This window comes from Gopherus evgoodei, chromosome 8 (genome assembly GCF_007399415.2).
Source record: "Gopherus evgoodei ecotype Sinaloan lineage chromosome 8, rGopEvg1_v1.p, whole genome shotgun sequence".
Classification (NCBI taxonomy): Eukaryota; Metazoa; Chordata; order Testudines; family Testudinidae; genus Gopherus; species Gopherus evgoodei.
Window position 1 is genome coordinate 79326168 of NC_044329.1, and position 23373 is coordinate 79349540.

The window sequence follows — 23373 nt, forward strand, 5'->3', positions numbered from 1 at the left end:
TTCCAGCAAGCAAGCATCAATGCTTACGCCCCTTCTGCTATGGACAGTCCTGGAGCCCTCCTCCCTTGTTCTTGAGGGTTCGTAGCAGGCGCTGCTCCAATGTGGGGAATTCCTGGGAACCCAGAAGGCCAGGGTCCACAGGTGAGACTGTTCGTCTGAAGCAATTCTCATAGCTGCTTTTAATCATCACCTCCTTCCGGGGCAGGGAGGCGGCATATTCATCCACAAGCAGCCTCTGGCAGGAAACAGTGCTGTTTTCTATTCCCACACTTCACAATCTCAGGCCTTCCTTATCTCTTCACTTGTTTATCCAGCTAAATGGCTGCAAGCCAGCTCAAGGGGTCAAAGCCAGTTCACTACTAGCTCCCCCCAAACCATTCTGTAACATCAGCCCAAGGTAACTTGCGGTCAGCCCCAACAGAATGTTATGCAATAAATGTTTGGACCAAATTCAGCCCTCATGGTACATCTCTTTGGGCGGTTGCTCTCTGAATTATCATCAGCGTCTGCTCTTCTGCAGCTGGCCCCATCCCCATAGATGTACAAATCTATCAGGGCTTCTAAAAGGAGATAATGAGGTGAGGTCCGTACATGTCCAAAACTAATACAATTCTGTGTTTGGCTTTTTAAAAGAACTGAGTTTGCCCCTGTACCTATTGTAGCCCTTTCCTTTTTATAATAATTGATGTCATTGGGTAGGGCTGCACTTTAAAAATCGAAGTGTATCATATTTTGGATAAAATGAAGAATATTTTCTATTCAGGACCCCCACTTAAGCACAAACTTAACGTTCAACATGTGTTTCAGTCCCAGTGACTTCAGTTGTTCTTAAACGCAAGCATAAGTGATGTCTTGAACTGGGGCCTATGACCTAGAGCCCTGCAGTGGGCCCAAGATCCCATGGGTTCTGCAGGACCTTCTGCCATAATAGCGGGAGCAGATGAGTGGGTATTGCAGGGTGTGACAGGAGTGGGATTAAAAATAGTCTCGCACAGGGCTCTACTATGAACTGAAATTTCAGGAGGCTAATCTACAGGGTAAATAATTGCACTACCAGTTTATTAGATGACACAACCAGTGTCCCCAACCTTGATTAGGAGAGATTGCCTTTTGTATAGATCCTAGATAACTGAGTCTTAATGGACTATTTGCTGTTAGCTGTGCAAATGTATTCAATTGTCTGTGAAATTTTAGCTAAAAAACTATTCAGTTATTGTACGCTTGTGCCCTATCTCAATAATAGCTGTGCAAAAAGCAATCAGGTTTTGCTTGTTAGACATCAGTTCTTTTGGCAACAGCTGCTGGTATAGGAAGATCTTGTAACTTTGCCTCACGTGTTGACCCCCGCTTCATGTGTTGAACCTTTGCTTCATTTGTTGCAAAATATGTAATGAATGAGGCAGGGGATTTTAGGAAAAGAAAGGACAGTCTTATGGTTAAGACAGTTGAATACTGTCTTGGAGAATTGGATTCTGTCACTGCTTCTGCTCAAAGTTTTCCGATGATACTGGGGACCCAACTCTCCACCTTTGTACAGGTAGCATGTTCCTCATTTGGTAGCATGTTCCTCATTTTCAGGATACCCAGCTTGAGACCATGAGGTCTGATTTGCAGAACTGCTGAACACTCACAGCAGCAATTGAACTCAATGGGAGCTGTGCTTTGAACGTATCACATACTATATAATGACAATAGTATGAAAAATCATGTCTTAGATGTCTCAAAGTGAGCACCCAAAATAGTGGATTTTTTGACCTTACTTTCCATATCTCAGTACCAATCTGTAAAATGGGGTTAATGCTCACTCACGTCAAAGAGGTGTTGTGAAAATGTTGTGAAGTACTCAGATATTGTGGCAATAAGCCCAATAAAAAAAGCCCATAAGGAAATTAATAACTGTGTCTTCAGAGCAGGGTTTGAATACTGTGTAGCAAATAAGGTCTGGGATTGAACTTTGAACAATGAAGAGAAAATAAAATACTGCATAGCTGGTCATTATGTGAGCATCGTCCATTGTGTGCACTAAATGAGGCAAAGGTTAGTGGAAAAAAGAGTGTGTGATCATGTAACTAAATACTGTATCGTAGTGTATAGGGTAGGGAACCTATGGCACAGGTGCCGAAGGAGGCACGCAAGCTGATTTTCAGTGGCACTCATGCTGCCTGGGTTCTGACCACTGGTCCAGGAGGGCTCTGCATTTTAATTTAATTTAAATAAAGTTTCTTAAACATTTTAAAAAACTTTATTTACTTTCAATACAACAATAGTTTAGTTATATATTATAGACTTCTAGAAAGAGACTTCCTAAAAACATTAAAACTATTACTGGCACACGAAACCTTAAATTAGAGTGAATAAATGAAGACTCGGCACACTACTTCTGAAGGATTGCCGACCCCTGGTGTATACAGACATGGTGGCCAAATCAAGATTGTACAGGCAATATTAATTCAGGCATTTCCTAACCTTTGAGTGTTTGACTTTGCCACCTTAATAATTTCTTTTAATGTAGTTTTGGTGTACTAAAATTACAAAAAATATTTCAGGAATGATTGTACATATGGTAGGTAGAGATTTTACTATATACCATTTAAATGTGAATCCTAATTTAAAACTTAATCTGTATTTCCTTTTATAAAGCAGCTATATGTAGTTGACTTTTTTTTCTTTTTAATAAACAGGGCATTTATTGGATATAAGAGAATTGTTACCAACATTGTTTTCACACCGTGGAAGCAGAAATCAGAACTGGGATAATCCGGATTTTTTGGATGTAGATAGAAAGCATTGTGCAGATTCTTTGGCATGTCTGTCGTATCTTGTGTTTGTTCAGTATTTTGGTATTGATTGTTTTCCAATGGTCTTTAGGTAAGAACTATTTTCCATCCATTTATTATTTGTGGCTGATTTGTTGAGGTTTTCTAAAGGCATTTTCAGGAGCAGAAGAAAACTTTTTAATATTAATCACTAATTATTTTGTAAACCTTTATGTTGCATTAGCATTCATTTCGGGGCAGCTGTCATGTAATAGATGGTATGTGTGCAGAGGTGTTTTCTCTTTTAGACCCCAAGTCTGCAGATACTTATGTGTGTGCTTAATTTTAGACACAAGCTGTCTCACAGAAGGAGCCAGGGGACTATTTATATGTTTAAAATGAAGCATGTAAGTGTTTGCAGGATTGGGACCTAGTGTGGTGATAAACAAGTGTAGGAGTGTTGTGGGGGGGGAGACAATCTATTTAGCACACATCTATTTTAAAGGTATCCATTTAGCCTAAAATTACTCTTAATTTTATGAAATAGTTACTATTCCTATATATCGTTCCACAGAGCTTATTTTTATATAACATGTAGGCTGTGTGGTCTATGCAATTGTATTTATAAATAACTTTTCTGTTTTAGTCCATCATATCTTCTGCAGTGCAACATGACACACATTGAGGTCCTATTAAAAAGGTAAGATCTTACAAAATTTGGAGTTTCAAATACTGGATTTGTTTCTTGTTTGTCTGTCTTAATTGTTCCACGGTTGATTTCTGATCTATGGTAGTAATTTATGAAATCAAACTTTGAATTCACAATTCAAATTGTGGGGAAAACTCTTTTGAAGCTGAGTGTTAATGTGGCATGGCTCGGCACAAGATGATGCTCCTTCCCTCCAAAGAGTTGTAAAAAGTTGTCCTAAACACAGTACTTTTATGTGATATGCTCTTAAATTTTTGAATATGTTTTACAGTATTCATTTCACAACCGTGTTTTATTTATTTATTTATGGAAACCAAAACTAAGAACATTTTAAACATTACAATTTTCTGAATTTGAATATTTAGTAGTACTTCTGTAACTAAATTACACAGTTGAGAATGAAGTGAGGTTGCCATGGAGATATTTGACTGTATCCTATGATAGTATTCTATCTTCATCTGTATCATGGCCCTCAATAAATAGAACACCAGACCTACTCAAGTGTTGTAGTCATTTGCCCCATTATTGTCTGCAGTCTACAAAGATTAAATCCAAGTACTACTCTACAAGCATGAGTGTTTCATAGGTTATCACCATTCCACTGTGCCTTGCTACAACTTGGCCTAAACTGTTCAGCCTCTGTAAATTAGGATTCAGTCTCTTCCACTCATGTTTGGAAAAAGTTTGCTGAGTTCTGCAGTTGGGAAAGTACCATTTTCTTCCTTTTAATACCACGGCATCTGAGGGACTTGAGATCTTGCCTTTGAATGCTCATAAATATAGAATGGAAATATCAGCTCTTGATCTCAAAAGGAGTCAAATCTGCAAACTCTTCTGCTCAATATAGTTAAATAATTCAGTTGAAGGAATGATGACAGGAAGCAGAATAGGAACTGTTGGTAGCTAAGCTCATTTTTAGATAGATCCTGTACTACTTAGTTAATTCTTAAACATCAGCAAAACGTTTTTGAATTCATACTTTGAATTTGATAATTTTCTTAATTTCTTATAGGACAGAAGAATCTGTGTTAACTAAAGGACTTGTAAGTTTCCTTTTTTTTTTTAAATCAAATATTGAATATTCTTCATAATCTATGTTATGGTACAATCTTAATTTCTCGTCTGTAAAAGATGAGGGTAATATTGCATACTACAATTTTAGAGTTATTGAGGCTTAATCAGATAAGCCCCAGTCATAGACTCATAGACTTCAAGATCAGAAGGGACCATTATGATCATCTCGTCTGACCTCCTGCACAATGCAGGCTACAGAATCTTACCCACCCACTCCTGTAACAAACCCCTAACCTATGTCTGAATTATTAAAGTCCTCAAATCCTGGTTTAAAGACCTCAAGGTGCAGAGAATCCTCCAGCAAGTGACCCGTGCCCCATGCTGCAGAGGAAGGCGAAAAACCTCCAGGGCCTCTGCCAATCTGTCATGTAGGAAAATTCCTTCCAGACCCCAAATATGGTAATCAGTTAAACCCTGAGCATGTGGGCAAGACGCACCAGCCAGCACCCAAGAAAGAATTCTCTGTAGTAACTCAGTCCTGAAAGCATGTTACATATTTGTTTAACTTTATGCATATGAGTAAATTTTAAATACATGCATAAACGTTTGCAGGATTGTGGTCTTAGTTTGTGAAGTCGTTTGAGGACCTTGGATTAAAGTACTGTGCAAAGTTACATTGCCTTTAAAATTATTTTTTATTGCTTATAGGATCTGCTTGAAAACTGTTTATTGAGAATAGGTGATAATAGCCTTCACCATCAGTATTTGGAATTCAGAGGCTTCATTACAGCACCTCAGGTACTAGGATGCAATGTAAACAAGTATTTTAACTTAAAGTGCCATGTCATGTCTAGCTGTTCCCTAGGTCAGTGCTTCTCAAAGCTGGTCCGCCGTTTGTTCAGGGAAAGCCCCTGCTGGTCTGAGCCGGTTTGTTTACCTGCCGCGTCTGCAGGTTCGGCCAATCGCGGCTCCCACTGTCCGCGGGCTGTGGGAAGGGTGACCAGCACATCCCTCAGCCCACGCCACTTCCCACAGCCCCCAATGGCCTGGAGTGATGAACCATGGCCAGTGGGAGCCGCGATCGGTCGAACATGTGGACACGGCAGGTAAACAAACTGTCCCAGACTGCCAGGGGCTTTCCCTGAACAAGCGATGGACCGCCTTTGAGAAGCACTGCCCTAGGTGATTTGAGAGAGAAGAACTTAGAGAATAAAAGGATTGCCTCACTCAGAAACTTAATTGTTTTTGAAACCATACAGTGTCATGCTATTAAGAATTGTTAACTGGAACAGGGAGTCTGCAATGGTTACCCACCTGGGAAGCAAACTTTATCACCCCCTTTTTTCCACCACCGAACAGCATCCCCATATCCCATCGCCATCCAGTGGCAATAGTGGTGGGCAGGATGAGCCCCAGAGATTGGATTCAGGTGCAACATGTGACTCTTGTGTCCCTGTCTCGTTCCCTTCTCCTACACACATTATGCAGCATGAGGAAGTAGGCTGGGGAAGAGGAAGGGAAAAGAAGAGTTACGCAACAACTTTCACCCGCAAAAGTGGGGAAAAAGGGGCATATGAAACACTGCCTCATCTGTTCTCCCCCCTTCACACTCCCAACAAAGGGATCTCCTCTGCTCCTAGCTTAGTCAAAGTCTCGTCCCAGCTAGAAGGGTGAACATTGTTAATGCAAATGTGCAGTGCCATTTTTATATATAAAATTTTGGTGATGAATTCAGATTTCTGCATTTTAATTTGCTATAAGTTTGTGAAGTATTGGAAGCAAGACAGGTACCCTTGTGTCTGGAATTGTTTGATGCCTTACTATATAGTGAAGCTTTTTAAACATTTAACTTGAAGTTTTTTTAAATTTAAAAAACAATTTCATGCCAGAGGAGTGCAAGAAAGCCATTCCTCTAGTTTGCTTCCCTCTGAATATATGTGTATTCCCTTCAGTGTTAAACCAGAGACCCACAGTTCAATATATCCACTCAATTTCAAATATGTCATTCCTAAATTAAAATGATCCATGGCTAGTTTAAATACAACATTACCGTTTCTTAAGTCTTCTCCCTTGTGAAACAATCTCAATTGTCACTCTTCTCATAAATAAGAACCTAAGTCCCATTGGATGCATTTTTACCTACATCATATTTTACAAATACATGTTAAAATATAACTAAAATTACACCATATTTAGTCTAACCAAAGTGAGAGCACACAATATTAGAGGTTATATTTGTGTTGATAGAAAACAACAATATTCTGTTGTCCTCCTTCACATTTTGTTGCACACTGGACTGAGAATTTCAGCATAAGGTCTATTTATACATGCGTGCTTTTTCCACCTACCACAGCAGTTAATTCAATGATATTTAAATTATTCCTAGTTTCAGTGTTGTTTCTTTGCAAATGCATCACCTTATACTTTTTAAATTTCATACTCTGCTTCTAAGCCTAATCTATCAAGAATATTTTCAGAATAGTTCATCCTTCAAGTCTTGACCACTTGCTCTATTTTAGTGTCCATGGTAAATTTAGTGATCTTTATATAGTTTTGTACAAATCAATACTATATATCTGTCCATTCCATTATAAAGCTCTGTCTGATTCTACTCCTTACCAACATCAACTAAGAATGTGGACACAAGAACAAATGGATATAAACTGGCCATCAACAAGTTTAGGCTTGTAATTAGACAAAGGTTTCTAACCATCAGGAGTGAAGTTCTGGAACTACTTTTTTCCAACTGCAGGGTTTGGTGAGAGTGATGACCCTTTGTCCGATAGAGCATTTGGTACGTAATTTCATCATTTTAAGGGTTTACATTTGTAACTAAAGTGCTAAATTTGTTTTATTCTAATTAAATGCAAATATCTTCACAGAATCTTTTTCTTTTAGCGAAAGAAGAGTTTGAAGATATTGCAGTTGTATATAGACAAATTTGATGCAGAGGGAAAATACATTTTGTTCAGGTATGCATCCTACCTAAAATGCAGAAAAACAGGTCTTGATGCAATTTAAATTGCCTAGTAACTCAGTCAGAAATCATGGTAACTGCATAGGACTCACATAGGAGCTACCATGTTAATTTCACGATGATGGCAATTGATTTTAGTTTTCATGTTACTAAAAAACAAGACATTGAAGCCAGCCCTTTTGTGAACTCCCAAGATTAGGGGTGAAATTCTGGGCCCCCTGAAGTCAGTGGCAAAACTCCTATTTATTTCTATAAGGCCAGAATTTCATCTAGATTTTTTAGTGAAATGTAATGCAGTATCTAGGAGATACTGTCTTTCTCTATTTTACTTTAAAGGTGTTTATTGAAGACAAGCAACCATGCTGGCGTAGAAGGCTATGTTATTCAGAATATCAAAAATCAGATTGATTTATCATTAAAGGTGAGAATATTGTAAGTTTCTACTTTAAAAAGTGCTTTCAGTACCATTTTTAAAGAATTCATATAGTTTAGGCTGCACATTATTTATATATTACATGTGAAAATACGTGTTTAAAAGGAGATTTGAGTGCTTGACCTTGCATATTAAAGTTAAGAAATGCAAGAATTAAAGTTGCCTGTGCAACCTTAATTTGTCCTGCTTATTGTTATGCATTATGATACAGTCTATAATTACACAGCTACATACTATTTTATTTATAGGGGTGAAATCTGACTTTCTCTGTAGCGGCTGCTCCAAAACAGGAGTGCACTAGAATTTTTCAAAGAAGAGATTTTTTTTTTTTTTTTAACATGAGCGAAACATATTTTTCCCTAGCTGCCTTCTTGGAATCTGCTGAACTGCTTCAGTTGAAATTAAAAAAAGAAATAGCTTGAGGTAGATACCCAGCCTGGAACCATTTTAGCCCAAATAGTTAAAGCATGGCAAAGTTATATAAGTATTTGAAAACAAGGTCTGATAATGGGAGGTTTGGGGCAATCTTAGCAGGTGGTGCTACCACTGCAATGATAGTTATGCACACCCAGCTTTCTAAAGATCACTCTTCTGGCTCTGATTTAGGAAAACACTTCTGTACGTGCTTACATCCCATTGACATTGTTATCCAGACTCAGGATGCCTTCCTGAATTGAGGCTTCGTTGGTAGATATCCTTCTAATTTTACTTGTGTGTGGTGTTAATGTCCACCAGAATAATTAACCACTTCTCTCTGTCCTACACACATGCTGTGACAGGACACTTCATTATACCGTCACAGCAGTAGCAAGATAATATATGATTGAGATGACTGTTTCATTCCAAGCTATTTTCAATGATTCTCCTAAAATTACCTTTTGTGTAGCAGTTTCTCATGCTTAGTCTCAAAAGTATGTTATTTTCCTTACTCATATTGGGATATCATCACATAGTTCTTTATCCAAAGGACAGAGAAAAGATACTCTTTTGGTTGAGGTACTGGACTGGGCTCTGGAGATCTGGGTTCATTTCCTGACTCTACCACAGACTTCTTGTGGTATCTTGTACAAGTTGCTTAGGCCAAAGTTTTCCCATGAAGGTGCCTAAACTAAAACTGCCCTGATTTTTCAAAGGTGCGGACAACCTGCTGTTCCCATTTACTTCAGTGGGATTTGTTGGTGCTTGATATTTCTGAGATAGGCCACTATTAGCTTTGTGTCTAAATATAGGTTTAGGAACCTACCTTTGTTTTGCTCTCTATGCCTCTGTTTCCCATCTGTAAAATGGTGATTATACTTTCGAACGTCACCCAGGTGTTGGGAGAAAATGATCATTAATGTTGTGAAGTACTTGGATTTGGCATATAAGCCATATAAGTACTGAAAGAACCCTCCCATCAACTATTCCCACCCTTGCATTACTCACCTACCTTAAGAGGGCATGAGGAATTCTAGAAGGTCTGGTGGCCTCTGTTTGAGCCCCAGTACCTGTAATTACTACTGTTACGCTTCTGGTGCATAACATTTAAATTAAGTGTGGTTTGACTATGCATAGCCAAACTCACTGGCACACTTCCTCCCCCCCTTTTTTTTCTTTAAAAAAAATCCAAATAAGGGTATTAAATTCAGCTTAATTCAATATTATGAGTTAAAGTCACTGCTCAAAAAAAAATATCAAAGCCATAATTCCCACACCCACCTGTAAGGCTGCCACATTACACACAGTAAAATTTGTATTAAATATAAGAAGATAAAATGCTTTGTGCAAGGGGGTCTAGTTACTTTCATAGGAATCATAACTTTGAATTTCCTGGTTTATGTATTTAAAATCTCTGTTGTAACATTACATTAAAAGCAAAAAGACATTAATGCAAAGAGTTTCTGGGTCTGGCCTAGTGCGGTCGCAGTTGTGTAGGAGATATGGGTTTGATTCCTGGTCCTAGTCCCCCACCTAATTTGTTAGGAGCTATAAGTTCTGCAATAGTGGCATACTTGAACCAGGTCCTGGAGAGAGTGCCTGACATTGCTCAACAGTGACTGAGCCAATTGATTTAAAGATCATATTAACAGACTCAAAGAATGGTGCGGTTAGGTGGGGCTGGGAAGAGAGTCTTATGGTTCAGATAAGAACAGAATGGATAGCTTGGAGAGGGTGAGTTGGGGAGAGAAGATCAGACATTTCCGCTCTCTAAGAAGATTAGCATATTTTGATCATTTTATGGTAATCTGTATACATCTTTTTCCATAAATTGATTTCTCATTTTCCAGACACTGCCCAGTAGTCATATTGTTATACTAGATGATTACCCAAGTGTGAATTTAAACTTTTTCTCTTTTCTCTGTTGCTTTCAGAAAGCAAATGGCAGTAAGTGGTTTACAGGACCCCAGCTGGTTTCACTTCTAGATTTAGTGCTCTTGCTTCCTGAAGGGGCTGAAACAGATCTTCTCCAAAACTCAGATAGGTGAGATGTAATCAGAACTAGAGTAAATCTAAATTTTTCTCTTTTTTTTTTTTTTTTTAAGATTGCCCATATTTTTTTAATGACAAAGTATGCAGCAGTCACTTGCTTAGTTGCACTTAATCTATAGAGGAGAGTATCAGTTTGTCTCAGAAATTTAGAACCAGAAAATGGAAATTATTAGTTAAATAAACTAGTTCCTCCCTGTGATAGGGTGACCCCTGCTTGGGGTGCCCACCTATGGCAGGCCATGGCATGACATGCACGTCTGCCTCAATTTCACCTTGGAATCCATCCATGCAAAGGAATATTTTCTCTTTTAGTGACAAATTCAAACCCTTTTGTTGATATAAAAAGTCACAGACACCTTGATAGTAAAACATTTCTTCTCAAAATCCCAAAGTAAAACAAGGTTACAATGCAGCAGCACTTCAATCCCCTTTAAAGGTCACCCTTCCCTAGTCACCTGAGAGTCATTAACTACTCTGCCTCAGTTTCTTTAACCCCTGTTCCAGGTCCCCGCTCTACAGGCCTGTGTACCTGTGAGTGAAAAGCTTGGCCAATGTAAGTTCATTACTTTGTTTGCCACTTCTTCATAGGAAAGTAGACATGCACCAGCCTTTGTAATATAAGCTGATTCCCCAAGCACCAAAACACACTCTTTTAGATCAAATATAAAACAGATTGGAACTCTCAAGTCTTTTTCCAGTATCCCCCAAATCAGGTCTCCTGCAAGAGGGCTCCCTGAAGTGCTTTACTCTACCAGGCCTCCTGCCTTGTGAATCCTACCCCTGTTCAGATGAATCTCCCTCGAGGAACAATCTTTTATTCTTGGGCTCCACCAGCAGCCCTCCATTTGACTCTTCTGCAAGGTCTCCTTGCAGTGTTACACACCTCAGGCCTCCCGGCCTGTGTAGTCCCACCCCTGTCCTGCTCAAGGAACCCGTCCCTCCCTTGTTTCTGATCCCAGCTTTCACTAAACCATGCTGGTCTTTTCCCCATCTTCCTAAGGCCACTGCACAAGCCTCTGCAACTCAGCAGGGTTCCCAGTTCTAGCCAGTCCTCAACAGTTTTTCCTGAGAACTCATCACCAGCAGCTCATGGTTACTGCTCTCCTTGAGCTCTTTTCCCTCGAACAACTCTCTGCTGCTCCTGTCTTTTTCTGTGCTTAGGCAGCTCTCACTGCCCTTCTGACTCTTTCAGTTTCCCCTCACGCAGCTCTTCCTTGACTGTTCCTTCAGGGACCTCCCCCATAGGGCCTGGGCACCCTCTTTTAAGCCTAATTGGAGTCAGCTGACTAGTCACAGGTGTACTGGCCTCTTCCTTCTTTAAAGGGCCAGTCTCCTATTATGGCACTTCCCTTTCAGTGGAGTGCAGCATTGCTGTAGAAAATATCGTGACTGTATTAAGTTGAAATGAACAATAAGAGATTACTTACTAGTAACTGTTGTTCTTCAGTGTCAGCTCTGTGCCAGCCCTTTTGTGAGATGTGGTTGCTCTGGCATCAAGCTGCAGAACTACCTTGAATGATGCTCCTTCAACACAAGAGAGTTCATGTGAGAGTGAAGTCATTGCCTACTTTATATAAGGAAGTGCATCATCCCACAGCAGTCTCAATTTCTTCTCCCTAACCACAGACATTATATAGAAATCTGAGGCAGAGAGGAAGTTGGGCAGGTAGGTGTGAGTGCACAGAGATAGTTCTTGAAGAACAAAAGTAACCTCTTTTTCTTCAAGAGAGTCTCAGTGTTTTTCCCCATTTGTGATAAACTAATAAGGAGTGCTCCAGCAGGTGGAGGGTGACATGGAGTTCTTAGCTAAATATGGACGGAGCACGGCTTTCCCAACTTGGCTATCAGAGGATGATGTTCAGTTGAAGGAGTGGGTCTAGAACAGAAATCCAAGTTGCTGCTTTGCTTATCTCTACCAGAGGAATCTGCCTAAGGGCATGTTACTGATGCTGTGGTGGCTCTTGCAGAATGGGTCTTTAAACCAGGGGGTTTCCTAGGTGGGATGTAACAACATGTATGTGAGTATCTGTCCGTAGTGGGTTCTCCTGGCATCTCTTTCTTTATATTGCAGATAATTTAATGGGTTTTCTAAAGAGTTTGGTCTTTTCCAAGTAAAAACTGAGTGCCCGTTTTACATCTAGTGGGCTTCCCAAGGGTAGGAATGAGGTTCTGGGGGAAGGAAATACATTGAGAAAGGTGGAAATCTGAGACCACCTTAAGCATGAAGCTGGTGTAGGGCTTCATGGTGACTTTTTGTCCCTGTGGACCAGAGTATAAGGTGGACTGTTCAAAGCTCACTCACCCTCCCTAGCAGATGTAATTGCTATTAGGCTGTTTTAATCACTAAGTGTGTGAGAGGGACTTGCCTAAGAAGCTCATAATGAGGGCCTGTCAGCTTGTTCAGTCAAGATTTAGTCCCATAAAGGCAGGGGCTCCCTAATTGGGAGAATTTATTTACTATGCCCCTTAAGAATCTGGAGACCTTAGTATGGAAGATAGATTCTCCTTAACGTAATTGTGATTGGGCAGATATTGCTGCCATGTGGACCTTTAGAGAGGCTAAGCCTAAGTCCTGAGACTTAAAGTTTATAAAGTACTCTAGGATTGCATGGGCCCAAGCTCAGGATGGAGTCACTTATTTACTAGTGTCCCAGAGAGAAAACAGTTTCCAGTTTGTTTATAGCAGGGTGTAGCCCTTCGTGGATTGTAAGAGAATGGTGTAAACCCTCATATTAGTCAGCAGATTATCCTCCAGGCTGCAAGTGGAATGTCTCTGGGTTGGAATGCAGAATCCTTCCTTACCATTGAGATAGGAGGTTTGGAAGCCAAGGCAGCAAGTACAGTGGTTCTCTGGCCAGCTGCAGAAGATGTGGCTGCCAGTGATGATAAGGTCACATTGAGGCTATTAATAAGATGTTGGCTTTGTCCAATCCGATCTTTATAACACTTGGTATCAGGGAATTGGAGGGAGACATATAGTAGGAACACATCTAAGAGGACTTTTGTCTTTGTGTGTACTTGGCATTTGGTGTTTTGTTGACACACACAGTGGTCTATTCTGGTTGTCTCCATCTGTGAAATACTTGGGCTTGGCCCCACTGGTTTTAAGCAGCACTTATGTTGATCCAGAAATCTTTTGCTGATCAAGTCTGCGTTCATGTTGTTCTATGGGTCCTCTGAAGGAGTCTCATCCCATTTCTCAGCTAGAGGCAGGTCTTTGCAGTGCTGGTATCATTGCTGGCAAGGAAGGCTTGTGTTGTCACCAGATGAGGAATAGATGCCTATGAGGGTATCAGTGGTGAGGGAGGGCACTCATGTTGGAACGGATACTGGTACTGAGGTCTGGGCCAGAGCTGGTATCTCAGCCTCCTGCAGAGCTTTCATGGAGTCCTGTACCTAGGGCCACATGGACTGCCGAAGAAGACCCTCTATGAGATCCTTTCATAATTTGTGGGTCTGAGGTGAGGGAAGCTGACGGAGTTTCAAGATTTAAGCAGGGCATCTTCCAGATTCATCTCTGAAGGGGTCAAAGGTACCCCAAGGTGATTCTGGATTGTGACTAGAGAAATCGGTATAGGTAATCAAGCAGTAGAACAGCATGCAGAATGATTGCCAGTAGCCTCAACAGCAGATCCCCTTTCAGGCCTTGAAGGTGTTAATGGAATCTGAACTCGAGGGGAGTCAAGGTAGCCAGTACTGAGATGTTCAATTCCAGAGGAATTTGGAGAAAAAACTGCTTGCTTCAAGAGTGTTCAAGCCTCTTAGGGGAGTTGGAAGGAGGAGAAGGACAGTGCTTCCTTTTTCTTTTGCTTATGCCCTTCTTGTGGGGAGGGTTCATTGGGCCATCCCATGGAGAGCTTTGAATATCAACACAGAGCCTTTGAATTAGATTCTAGTCAATGGGAAGCCAATGCAGAGAGATGCACTAGGTTGACCTGTATTACTAAACAGATGGGCTGCTGTGTTTATACCATTTGGTGTTTTTTCAGGATGTGTGGTTCTTAAACAAATTAAATTACTGTCAAAATTAATGTAAATCTGCACTCTAAGTGATGAATTGTACATTTCTAATTCATAGGATTATGGCCTCACTAAATCTATTGAGATATTTAGTCATTAAGGATAACGAATACAACAATCAAGTAAGTGATGATTGATTTAAAAAGCTATCTTTTCAGTTTAAAAACAATAGCTGTGCAAGTTCATGACAAAGTTAGCTGCTGCTGCAAAAAAAAACCTGTCTTTATTTAATATCCAGTGAGAATGTTTTTGTTATTGGTGTTTAGAGAATTTTGAAGTTTATACTGGTGAAAATTAAATGCTTTCTCACTAACTGTTTTTTTCAGCAAGTTTATTCTAGTGTTGTTTTACCGCCACCAGAAATCCAGGTCCGCACCTGTAATTCCAGATGGTATCACCATAGAATAAAGTCTGTATCTAGTATTCCCAAAAGAGTAAATATACTTTTACTTGTATATGGATACCTAGGAAGGGCTAACTTCCGCTAAGCATTGTAAAGCTTTTTAGATGGGATCTCTCTACAAACCTTTGAAGTTTTAGAATTACTTCATTATTCAAGGAAACCTCTTTATCATTTAGCTTTAAGTGGCATACTATGCAGGAAGAGAATTTATTTTAGTGTCAGGGTGTCTCCCTAAGCATTTTGACAACTCTGCATTGAATAGCTTTTGTTTTTAAACATGTAAAAAAAAAATTTCTGTATTTCCAGCCCCTTCTGAAACTGCATTTTTGGTCAATGTCAATAACTCCACTGGATATTCAAGCCAAATCAGTGCTTCTCAGTAAGATCTGCATTATTGAAGTAACATAAGGATTGATATACCTGTCCCAAATTAGCAAAAATCAGAACATCTTAAACAATAGATATAAATTAAAAAAACCAAACACTTGTAGTGAAAGAGTTATTCATTCTCCTCGAGTTTCCGAATCCCCCAACTAAAACAATATGAAATAGCTTCCTGGTACTTTCTGAGTTCACCAAGACCCTGCAGCAATGTTAATATATTTTGCATAATATACCATGCTGTGAAATTCCAACTGCTCATGTCAAGACGAAGATTTTCAAACAAAGCAGATGATATTTTGGAAAAAAGGGGTTGGGAGGGAAATAGGACTAGATCATAGTGCTGTAATTGCTCCTGGCAAATGTGTTTTATTGAACTACATTCTTAGGATAAATTCTGTTCTCTCTGAGAGGGGAAAAAACAGTACATTCTTTCATCCTAAGGGCAACACGCTTAAGATTGTACGCCATTCTGATTTTGCAGATAGCTCTGCTGCTCTGGCTGTGGGCAGGGTTTCCACATCAGTTTTTCTAACAACTATAGTCTGTGTTTAATCCATACCTTTGCTATTATATTGACATCTCTTTTTTGCATACCCTGTACCTTTTTCTGGTTGGCTACTTCATTGTTTTACCAGATATAGCCTACAATGTTTCATGCATGAAGGTCATTTACTAAACTACCTTACACTGCAATTTCAGACAGAACACTATGTCTTAACTATGTATAAGCAGGGAATCAATTTTCCCCCATTTCTTTCATGCTTTAATATTTGAATGCTAATAATCCATAAATTGTTACTATGAACAAGTGAACCTATTGTACTGTCCTAATTGAAATGGGAAAAAAATAAACAGCATAAATGGTAAAGTATTTTTTAACCATTTCAGTGTTAATAACGTAGGGTGTAGGTTGGAATTGTCAAACAATTTTTTTGTATATGTTCTCTTTAAGCTCTAACAGCTCCTAGCCAATAGCCTGAAAGGCAGAAATACACCTCTCTATATGCTGGATTCTGGCTGTTTATAATTTTATACAAGTGGTAGAAGTTTTTACTCAACTTCATTTTAAAGCAAGATTTTACAATGTTAGAAATGTGATGAACTGTTCAACTTTATCAGCAACTTTATTTATTTTTCTTTCTCGCATGTGAAGCAGTCACCAATATTTGTTATTGGCTGTGCTATTTCAGAGCAACCCAGACCATGTTTATCATTCAACTGCTGTAGCAGCTTTTCAGTGTAATGTTTTATGACTGATTGATTTGTTTTATATGCAATCACTCCCATCTAGATGGACAAATGTTCTTAGATAGCCAAGGAAGCAATTTATATTTAAATTTCACAACTGGCTTAACATCAGGTTGCATTTCTGAGCAGCTGAACTATGATTTCTTTAAGTTCCATAGCCTGCACAGTTTAGCTACAGTATTGAAGACTGAAGAGCCATTGGAATTTTACATGTTTAATTTCCTACTGCACTCCAATACTGAAAAGGCCACTTATCCCCATAACAAAGGCAAATCCTACTGACTCTTTTCTCCAGGTCATTAGACACCAACATTCCTGCAATTCATACAGTTCAACAGCTTTTATCATCAACCAGGTCTCATAGTAAAGGCTTTATTTTAAAAACTATGCCTAATATAAATACACCTTCCCTTCAAACTAGTTTTCCTTGTTTCCCAATACTTTTTATATAGGAATCTAAAGTTGGGGAAAGTTCATTGGTCACCTTGCAGATTCTAAATTAGTTCCATTGAAGGGGCATGACTGTGATGCTGCCTGTAGTGATTCAAGAATATTATTGCCAGCCTCAGGCAGTCTGTAAGGAACCAAGGCATAAACCCCAAATTAGTTTTGAGTTCTATGCTTAGATTTCATCTACAAATTGCCAAGTGTAAACTACTCAGGCACAATAATAGCCTTAACGTGGAGTCAGAGATATTGCCCTCTGTTACTCTGATCTGTCTCGCCACCCAGGTGAGCCTACTTTTGTGATAGATGGCCCCTTACATCAAGAATCACAGAAATATTCAGGTTACTCCAAAGGACCAGTTACTTACCCGACATCAATTGCAGCTTAGATCTCACACCAAGGACAACACTTGTAGCTAAACTATATGAAGATTTATAAAATAGGAAGAAGAAACCAGAGTTATTTACAAGGTTAAAACAGGTAAACATATACACAAATGAGTTACAATCTTAAGTTTCAAAAGGTAATACAAGCTTCTGTAATCAGCAAATTTTTATGTACTTTAGGGCTAACCCAGGCTAAGCAGCTGGGGATCTTTTGCTTGTACCTAGAAACACTTTGCCCCCCGCAATTCAAGCAGCATAGAGATAATCAGCTCCTTCTTGTTAGGAATTTTTATCCCACTTAACTGATGGGAGGAATCCACTAGCATGAATTATCTTCACGGCAGACTGGTGAGGGGGAGAGCAGAACAACAAACATCTTTTGTCCTCTTCAACATGCCACAATAGTTTGTCTGGTGTTGATTGACCTTGCCTGTTGGGAAGGACGTAATGCCTTCTCTTGATGATTAGCCCTTCACACTAATTAACGTCTCTCTCCTGTCTGGTGATTTGCACAGTCACTGAGGCTTACAGTACAGCCACTCAAACATTACCTGACAGTATGGGATACAGATATTATAAGTGAAATTAATGCATGCAGCAACCCACAAGCATTCAATAAGGTCTAAACACATTCTTATAATTCTAATACCTATTTTAACAATTCTAGCCCACAAGTGAGCCAGACTGATTCCAGATATGTATTTGTTAGTGTTAAGTTGAGACATGGGGACTCTGGCATGAGTGGGCACTGGTCTGAGCTCTTCCCAATGACCTTTTAAGAAATTCCATTGGTTTCACTGTTCATGCATTAGTGGTTTCACCAAAATCTACATACCAGTACCCCTAGTGTATACTATTCATAGGCAAACAATTTTAATCTGAAGTTTGTAAATATTTATCACTTTAATGTGGTTGGGGAAGGGAACTTTGAGAACATTACAGTTCTGTAGTTTGTGGGTCCTGTATCACCACCATTCTTGAGACCATATTTGGCTTTCAGTTACATGCTATTATATTCAAATTCTGCTATCAGTTACAGAATTTGGAGTTACATAGGTTTAAGTGAGGCAGATTTTGTGTGCAGTTAGAACTTAATCATGGTGTTTCATTGGAGATGTAGTCCTGCTGGGGAACCCATCCCATAGAAAAGAATGGGGACATGAGGAACCTGAACTACAATTCCCATGAGTTATTGTGGCAGCATTTCTTAATCAAATTTTTTCAGTTTTTGTGAATTCATTTTTTTGAACCAAAGTCAATTTTCTATGGCAAGTAGACACCTTGTAAAAAATTGTGTAGTCAAAAAGCAAGTTCTATCAAAAAAGGGCTTTGAAAGAAAAGTCTTGACCAGCTCCAATTGTATTCTTTCATGTTTTTCTCAATGACTTCTGCATCCAATTAGCTAAGTTTACCGTAAAAACTTTTTTCTCCTACCAGTTGATTTTGATATGCCACCTGGATTTCATAACCAAACAGATTTTTTTTTCTGGCTCATGCATCATCAGGAATAGATTCTGCAAGTCAAATTATGCCCTTAGCTACCTTAAAAAAAACACCAACAATCGAACTATTTACAATACATATTACTAACAGAGCTGTCCCAATTCGTCACCATGTTCATTTGCTAGTACAGTAAGTTGTATCTAGGGTGACCAGACAGCAAATGTGAAAAATGGGGACGGAACATGGGGTAATAGGAGCCTATATAAGAAAAAGACCCAAAAATTGGGACTGTCCCTATAAAATCGGGACATTTGGTCACCCTAATTGTATCCCTATCCTCTACCCTTCAGCTGTTTGTCTTTAGATTGCAGACCTTCGGGACAGGGATTTTTTGTACAATATCCAGCATAATCAGTGCAGCCACAAAGCAGAGTTTCACAGGTGTTAGCTTATGGCAGAATCTGGCTTTGTAGTGGGTACTTAGCTAATAATTCTGTTCGTGTTTGAATTAGATTAGTATATAGCATATTTTCTTAGCTGTGTTGCTTCTGCAGTGGCAACAGGAGTAAAAATAGGAAAAAGTGAGCAGATCAGACTTTTACACATACAGGTAGCCAGATCCATTGGGATAAAACTTAGAATGTAAGTCTTTGGGGCAGGTCCCATGTCTAATTGCTTGTCCATAAAGGACCGCATACTAGATGCAATATAAACAAGGCCCCATGCCCAGGTACATGAAATTTGCCACAGAATCTGAGCTTTTGCTTTAAAAATGTGGGGGAGGGAAAGGGAGTTTCCAACCCTTAAGTAAATTATTTCCAACAAAGATAACCTTCCAAATGTTAACAAGAAATGTTGTCTACCTGAATTTGCAGAGAGACCACCTGAAGCAGTCAGCATAAGCGGGGCCAGCTCTAGGTTTTTTGCCGCCTCAAGCAAAAAAATTTTTGGCTGCCCCCCATCCTAACCCTGGGCTCTCCCCCCACACCCACACCCCCTACCACCCCAGTGCTGGGCTTCCCCCTTTCCCCCCCCACCCCACTGCTGCCCCAGCCTTGGGCTCTCCCCTTTCCCCCTACCAGTGCCCCCCACGCACACCTCCTGCCGCCCCAACCCTGGGCTCTCTCCCCCCACACCTGCACCCTCCTTCCGCCGCAGCCTTGGGTCACTGGTAACTCGCTCCCGGGGCGGGTCATTCAGCAGGTATTTTGGATGTGCACAGAACACAGACAACATTGGTTCCCATATGGTTACAGAGCTGCAGTAAAGTGGAATAATTTTCAGCTTGTGTGATTGGAGGATATCTGGATGCATATTATAAGACTGTCCTCCATAAATGAGGAAAAGTTGAGGTGCCTTTATTCTTTTGTTCCACTCTTTCTTTCTATGGGGAATTTGCCAGTGTAGTATCACTGTCTTCCTTTTAAACAAACCAAACAACAAAAAAAAGGCAATGGCTGTTGAAAATAGCAATTCCAGTCCTAATAACCACTGGGAAGCATTTCTTGCTCAATTTTATCCTACTTTTTTTACAGCAAGTTACAGTGGATCAGTATATTTGATTTGAGAGAAATGAACTAACAGCTGCCCAAACTGAGCTTGAGCACTCCTGAATTTTGAGGTGTTCAAAGCTAGAAGGCAGGTGCTGGGTGTGTGTGTGTGGAGGGGGGGCTGTGGGCTCCGCGCTGGTCTGAGTGGCACGGTAAGGGGTCTGGGGGTTTGGAGAAGAGGTAGGGGATTCTTGGGGGGGGCAGTCAAGGGACAGGGAGCAGGAGGGGTTGGATAGGGTGAAAGTTCGGGGGGGCAGTTGGGCAGGGAGAAGGGGGGTTAGATGGGTCAGAGGTTCAGGGGGGCAGTCAGAGGACAGATAGCGGGTGGATAGGCATGGGAGTCCCAGGGGTTTGTCAGGGGACAGGTGGGGGTGGGGTCCTGGGGGGGACTTGGGGGGGTCTCAGGAGGGGGCAGTTGGGGACAAGGAAAGGGAGGCTTAGATAGGGGTTGGGGTCCCAGGAGGGGCAATCGGGACAAAGACCAGCGGTGCTTAGATAGGGGGTGGAGTCCTGGGGGGCAGTTAGGGGCAAGGGTCCCGGGAGGGGGTGATCAGGGGACAGGGAGTTGGATGGATTGGGGTTTCTGTGGGGGGCAGTCGAAGGGAGTGGATGGTTGCAGGGTGGGGTTTCCGTCCCCCTGGAGTGTCCTGTTTTTCGAATGTTAAAATATAGTCTCCCTACCACTCTCCACTCACAGCACGCTGCCGCATGAGGTCCCCCTCCTTCCTTTCCAGTTGGTAGTGGCCAAGGGAATGCTGGGAAATGTAGTTCTTTCCCTGCTCCAGGGTTGGCACTATAGGCAGGGAGCTAACCAAGGAACTACAGCTCCCAGAGTCCCCTGCTGGTTCTCAGCTCCCATGCTGCCCCTGCAAATGGGCTGACCCAAGCAGGTGCATGCTTTGCTGGGGCCTAGAGCCGCGCCTAAGGATAAGAGAGGTTGAACTGCCCCAATCATCTTAATAGGTTGTTGATTCTATAATCTAGGTATGATTTAAATAGCAAATTAATTATTGCTGATCATTTTAGCAGAAACCTATAAGCATACTGCTTATCTATTGTTGGAATTACTAGCAGGGAAGCTAGGATGGGGAAATAGGAGTCCAAGGGCTTGTCTACAGTACCGCTCGGGGTCAATCTAAGATACATAACTTTAGCTAAATGAATAGCATAGCTGAAGTCGATGTACTTTGATCTACTTATTGCGGTGTCTTCACTGCACTAAATTGACAGCTGATGCTCTTTTCGTCAACTCCACTTGCCCTCCTTGTCTGGTGGAGTACTGGAGTCAACGAGGGAGCGCTCAGCGGTCGATTTATTGTGTCTATACTAGATGCGATAAACCGACCCTACTGGATCGATCACTGCCCGCCGATCCGGCAGGTAGTGTAGACAAGCCCTAAGCCACCTTCAGCCCCCACAAAAATATCAAGTCACTTCCAATTTAGCGTGCAAGAGGGAATGAAAGAATATGCACCCTCCCCATGTGCTATAATCCTCAAGCTACATGCCAAAAGCTCAACCTTCCTCTTATCCAGCAATTTAAGCCTTCAGTTTTCTCTTGAAATTTTGATAGTGCAATTAACAATACAGAAATAGCAAAAATAAAACAAGGAATACTGTGCTGATTGTATTATTTCCAGTAAAAGACTCAGTTTATCTGAAGTTTTCTACAGACTTCAGTACTTGTTTACTTAGGTTGACTATATTTTCTTTCATAACAGAATGTAGCATACAAAGGTGAAAGTAAGTTAGTACGGTCTGGTACGGCATACCAGCAAGAGCGAGTACACCATGCTGGACCGCACCAGCTTCCGTGGCGGGGATTTAAAGGGGTCTGGGCTCCCCGCCATAGCGGGGAGCCCAGAGCCCTTTGAATCCCGCCTGCAGCTCGGGCAGCCAGGCTGGGGCTGGGATTTAAAGGGCTCAGAGCTCCCACGGCTGCAGGCAGCCCAGAGCCCTTTAAATCCCGCCCACGGCTCCAGCGGCTGGGCTGGGACCGGATTTAAAAGGCTCTGGGCTCCCCGCAGTGGCTGGAACCCCGGGCCCTTTAATTTGACCCGGAGCCCCGGCGGCTCCCAGCCACCTCTGCAGCTGGGAGCCTCGGGTTGATTTAAAGGCCCTGGAGCTCCTAGCTACAGCCGGAGCACCAGAGCCTTTAAATCTTGAGAGGCCCTGCCTCTTCCGGTTGAGGCCATGCCTCTTCCAGATGAGGCCACACACCCCTCAGGACCAGCAGTACCGGTAAGTCCTGTAATTACTTTCACCCCTGGTAACATATGATGTAATTCTGTCTTAGTATTGCAGTGCTAATGGCCCAGTTTTGAGAATAATTTCACCTCTGGTTTATAAGGAACGTAAATGCTGGTATAGGAAGGCAAAGGAAGTTAGGGGGATTCAACAGCTTAAATATGCAGGTTAGCACAATGGGATGAGTAAATCCTTTTCCTTCCTGGACCAGCAGTTTGTGTTGTAAAAATAGTTAGGACAGAAACTGTGTTCTAATGCTTAGTTAAAAACTGATTTCTAACATTTTTTCTTTTCCAATTTGAACAGACTGGTATATGGACTGAACTTAGCAAGATTGAGCAAAATTTCTTAAGTCCTTTGCACACAGGACTTAATATGTCAAAAGCACATTATGAAGCAGAAATAAAGAGTAAAAAGGAAAATAGACGAGGTTGGTTGTCTCCATTACTATCATTTGTGTCTTTTAGATGTGGAAATTCTGTGAGAAAAATGAGTGTTCGTGAACACTATGTAGGTTGAATTTTAGCTAGAATTATTTGAAATATGCTGGGTTTGAAATGACCACACAACAACCTTGTAGATACCATATTTGCCATTAGGAACTACTTTCATAATGTTATAGGGGTCAGAAGCCAAATCTGTGGGCTTTGTTTTCATTACTAGGCTTCCTTCAGTTTTTCATCCAATATGGACTATTTATCTGTTAAAAGTAGCCATTATTCAGGGTCTGTTTACTTCCAAGTGCACATACATGTAAGCCTTCTAGAAGCTAATAGAAAAATACATATGATTTGGAGATTGTTTCAACATGAGTGATGTCTTGTGGACATTCAAAAATTGCTCTGCACTGCTACTTCTGACTTAGTGTTCATGCTTTAAAGTATTT

At 40.8% G+C, this 23373-nt stretch overlaps 1 protein-coding gene across 1 annotated transcript in view; it reads left to right on the forward strand.

The window, feature by feature from the left end:
- Window positions 1-23373, forward strand: part of GLMN (glomulin, FKBP associated protein) — a 39238-nt gene that overhangs the window by 13534 nt on the left and 2331 nt on the right. Inside the window, exons 8-18 of the mRNA XM_030574161.1 lie at window position 77; window positions 2682-2868; window positions 3403-3456; window positions 4478-4508; window positions 5188-5277; window positions 7232-7273; window positions 7378-7451; window positions 7793-7877; window positions 10241-10350; window positions 14437-14500; window positions 22794-22917. Of these exons, the coding sequence (XP_030430021.1) occupies window position 77; window positions 2682-2868; window positions 3403-3456; window positions 4478-4508; window positions 5188-5277; window positions 7232-7273; window positions 7378-7451; window positions 7793-7877; window positions 10241-10350; window positions 14437-14500; window positions 22794-22917 (862 nt within the window). The remainder of the gene's footprint in view (window positions 1-76; window positions 78-2681; window positions 2869-3402; window positions 3457-4477; window positions 4509-5187; window positions 5278-7231; window positions 7274-7377; window positions 7452-7792; window positions 7878-10240; window positions 10351-14436; window positions 14501-22793; window positions 22918-23373) is intronic.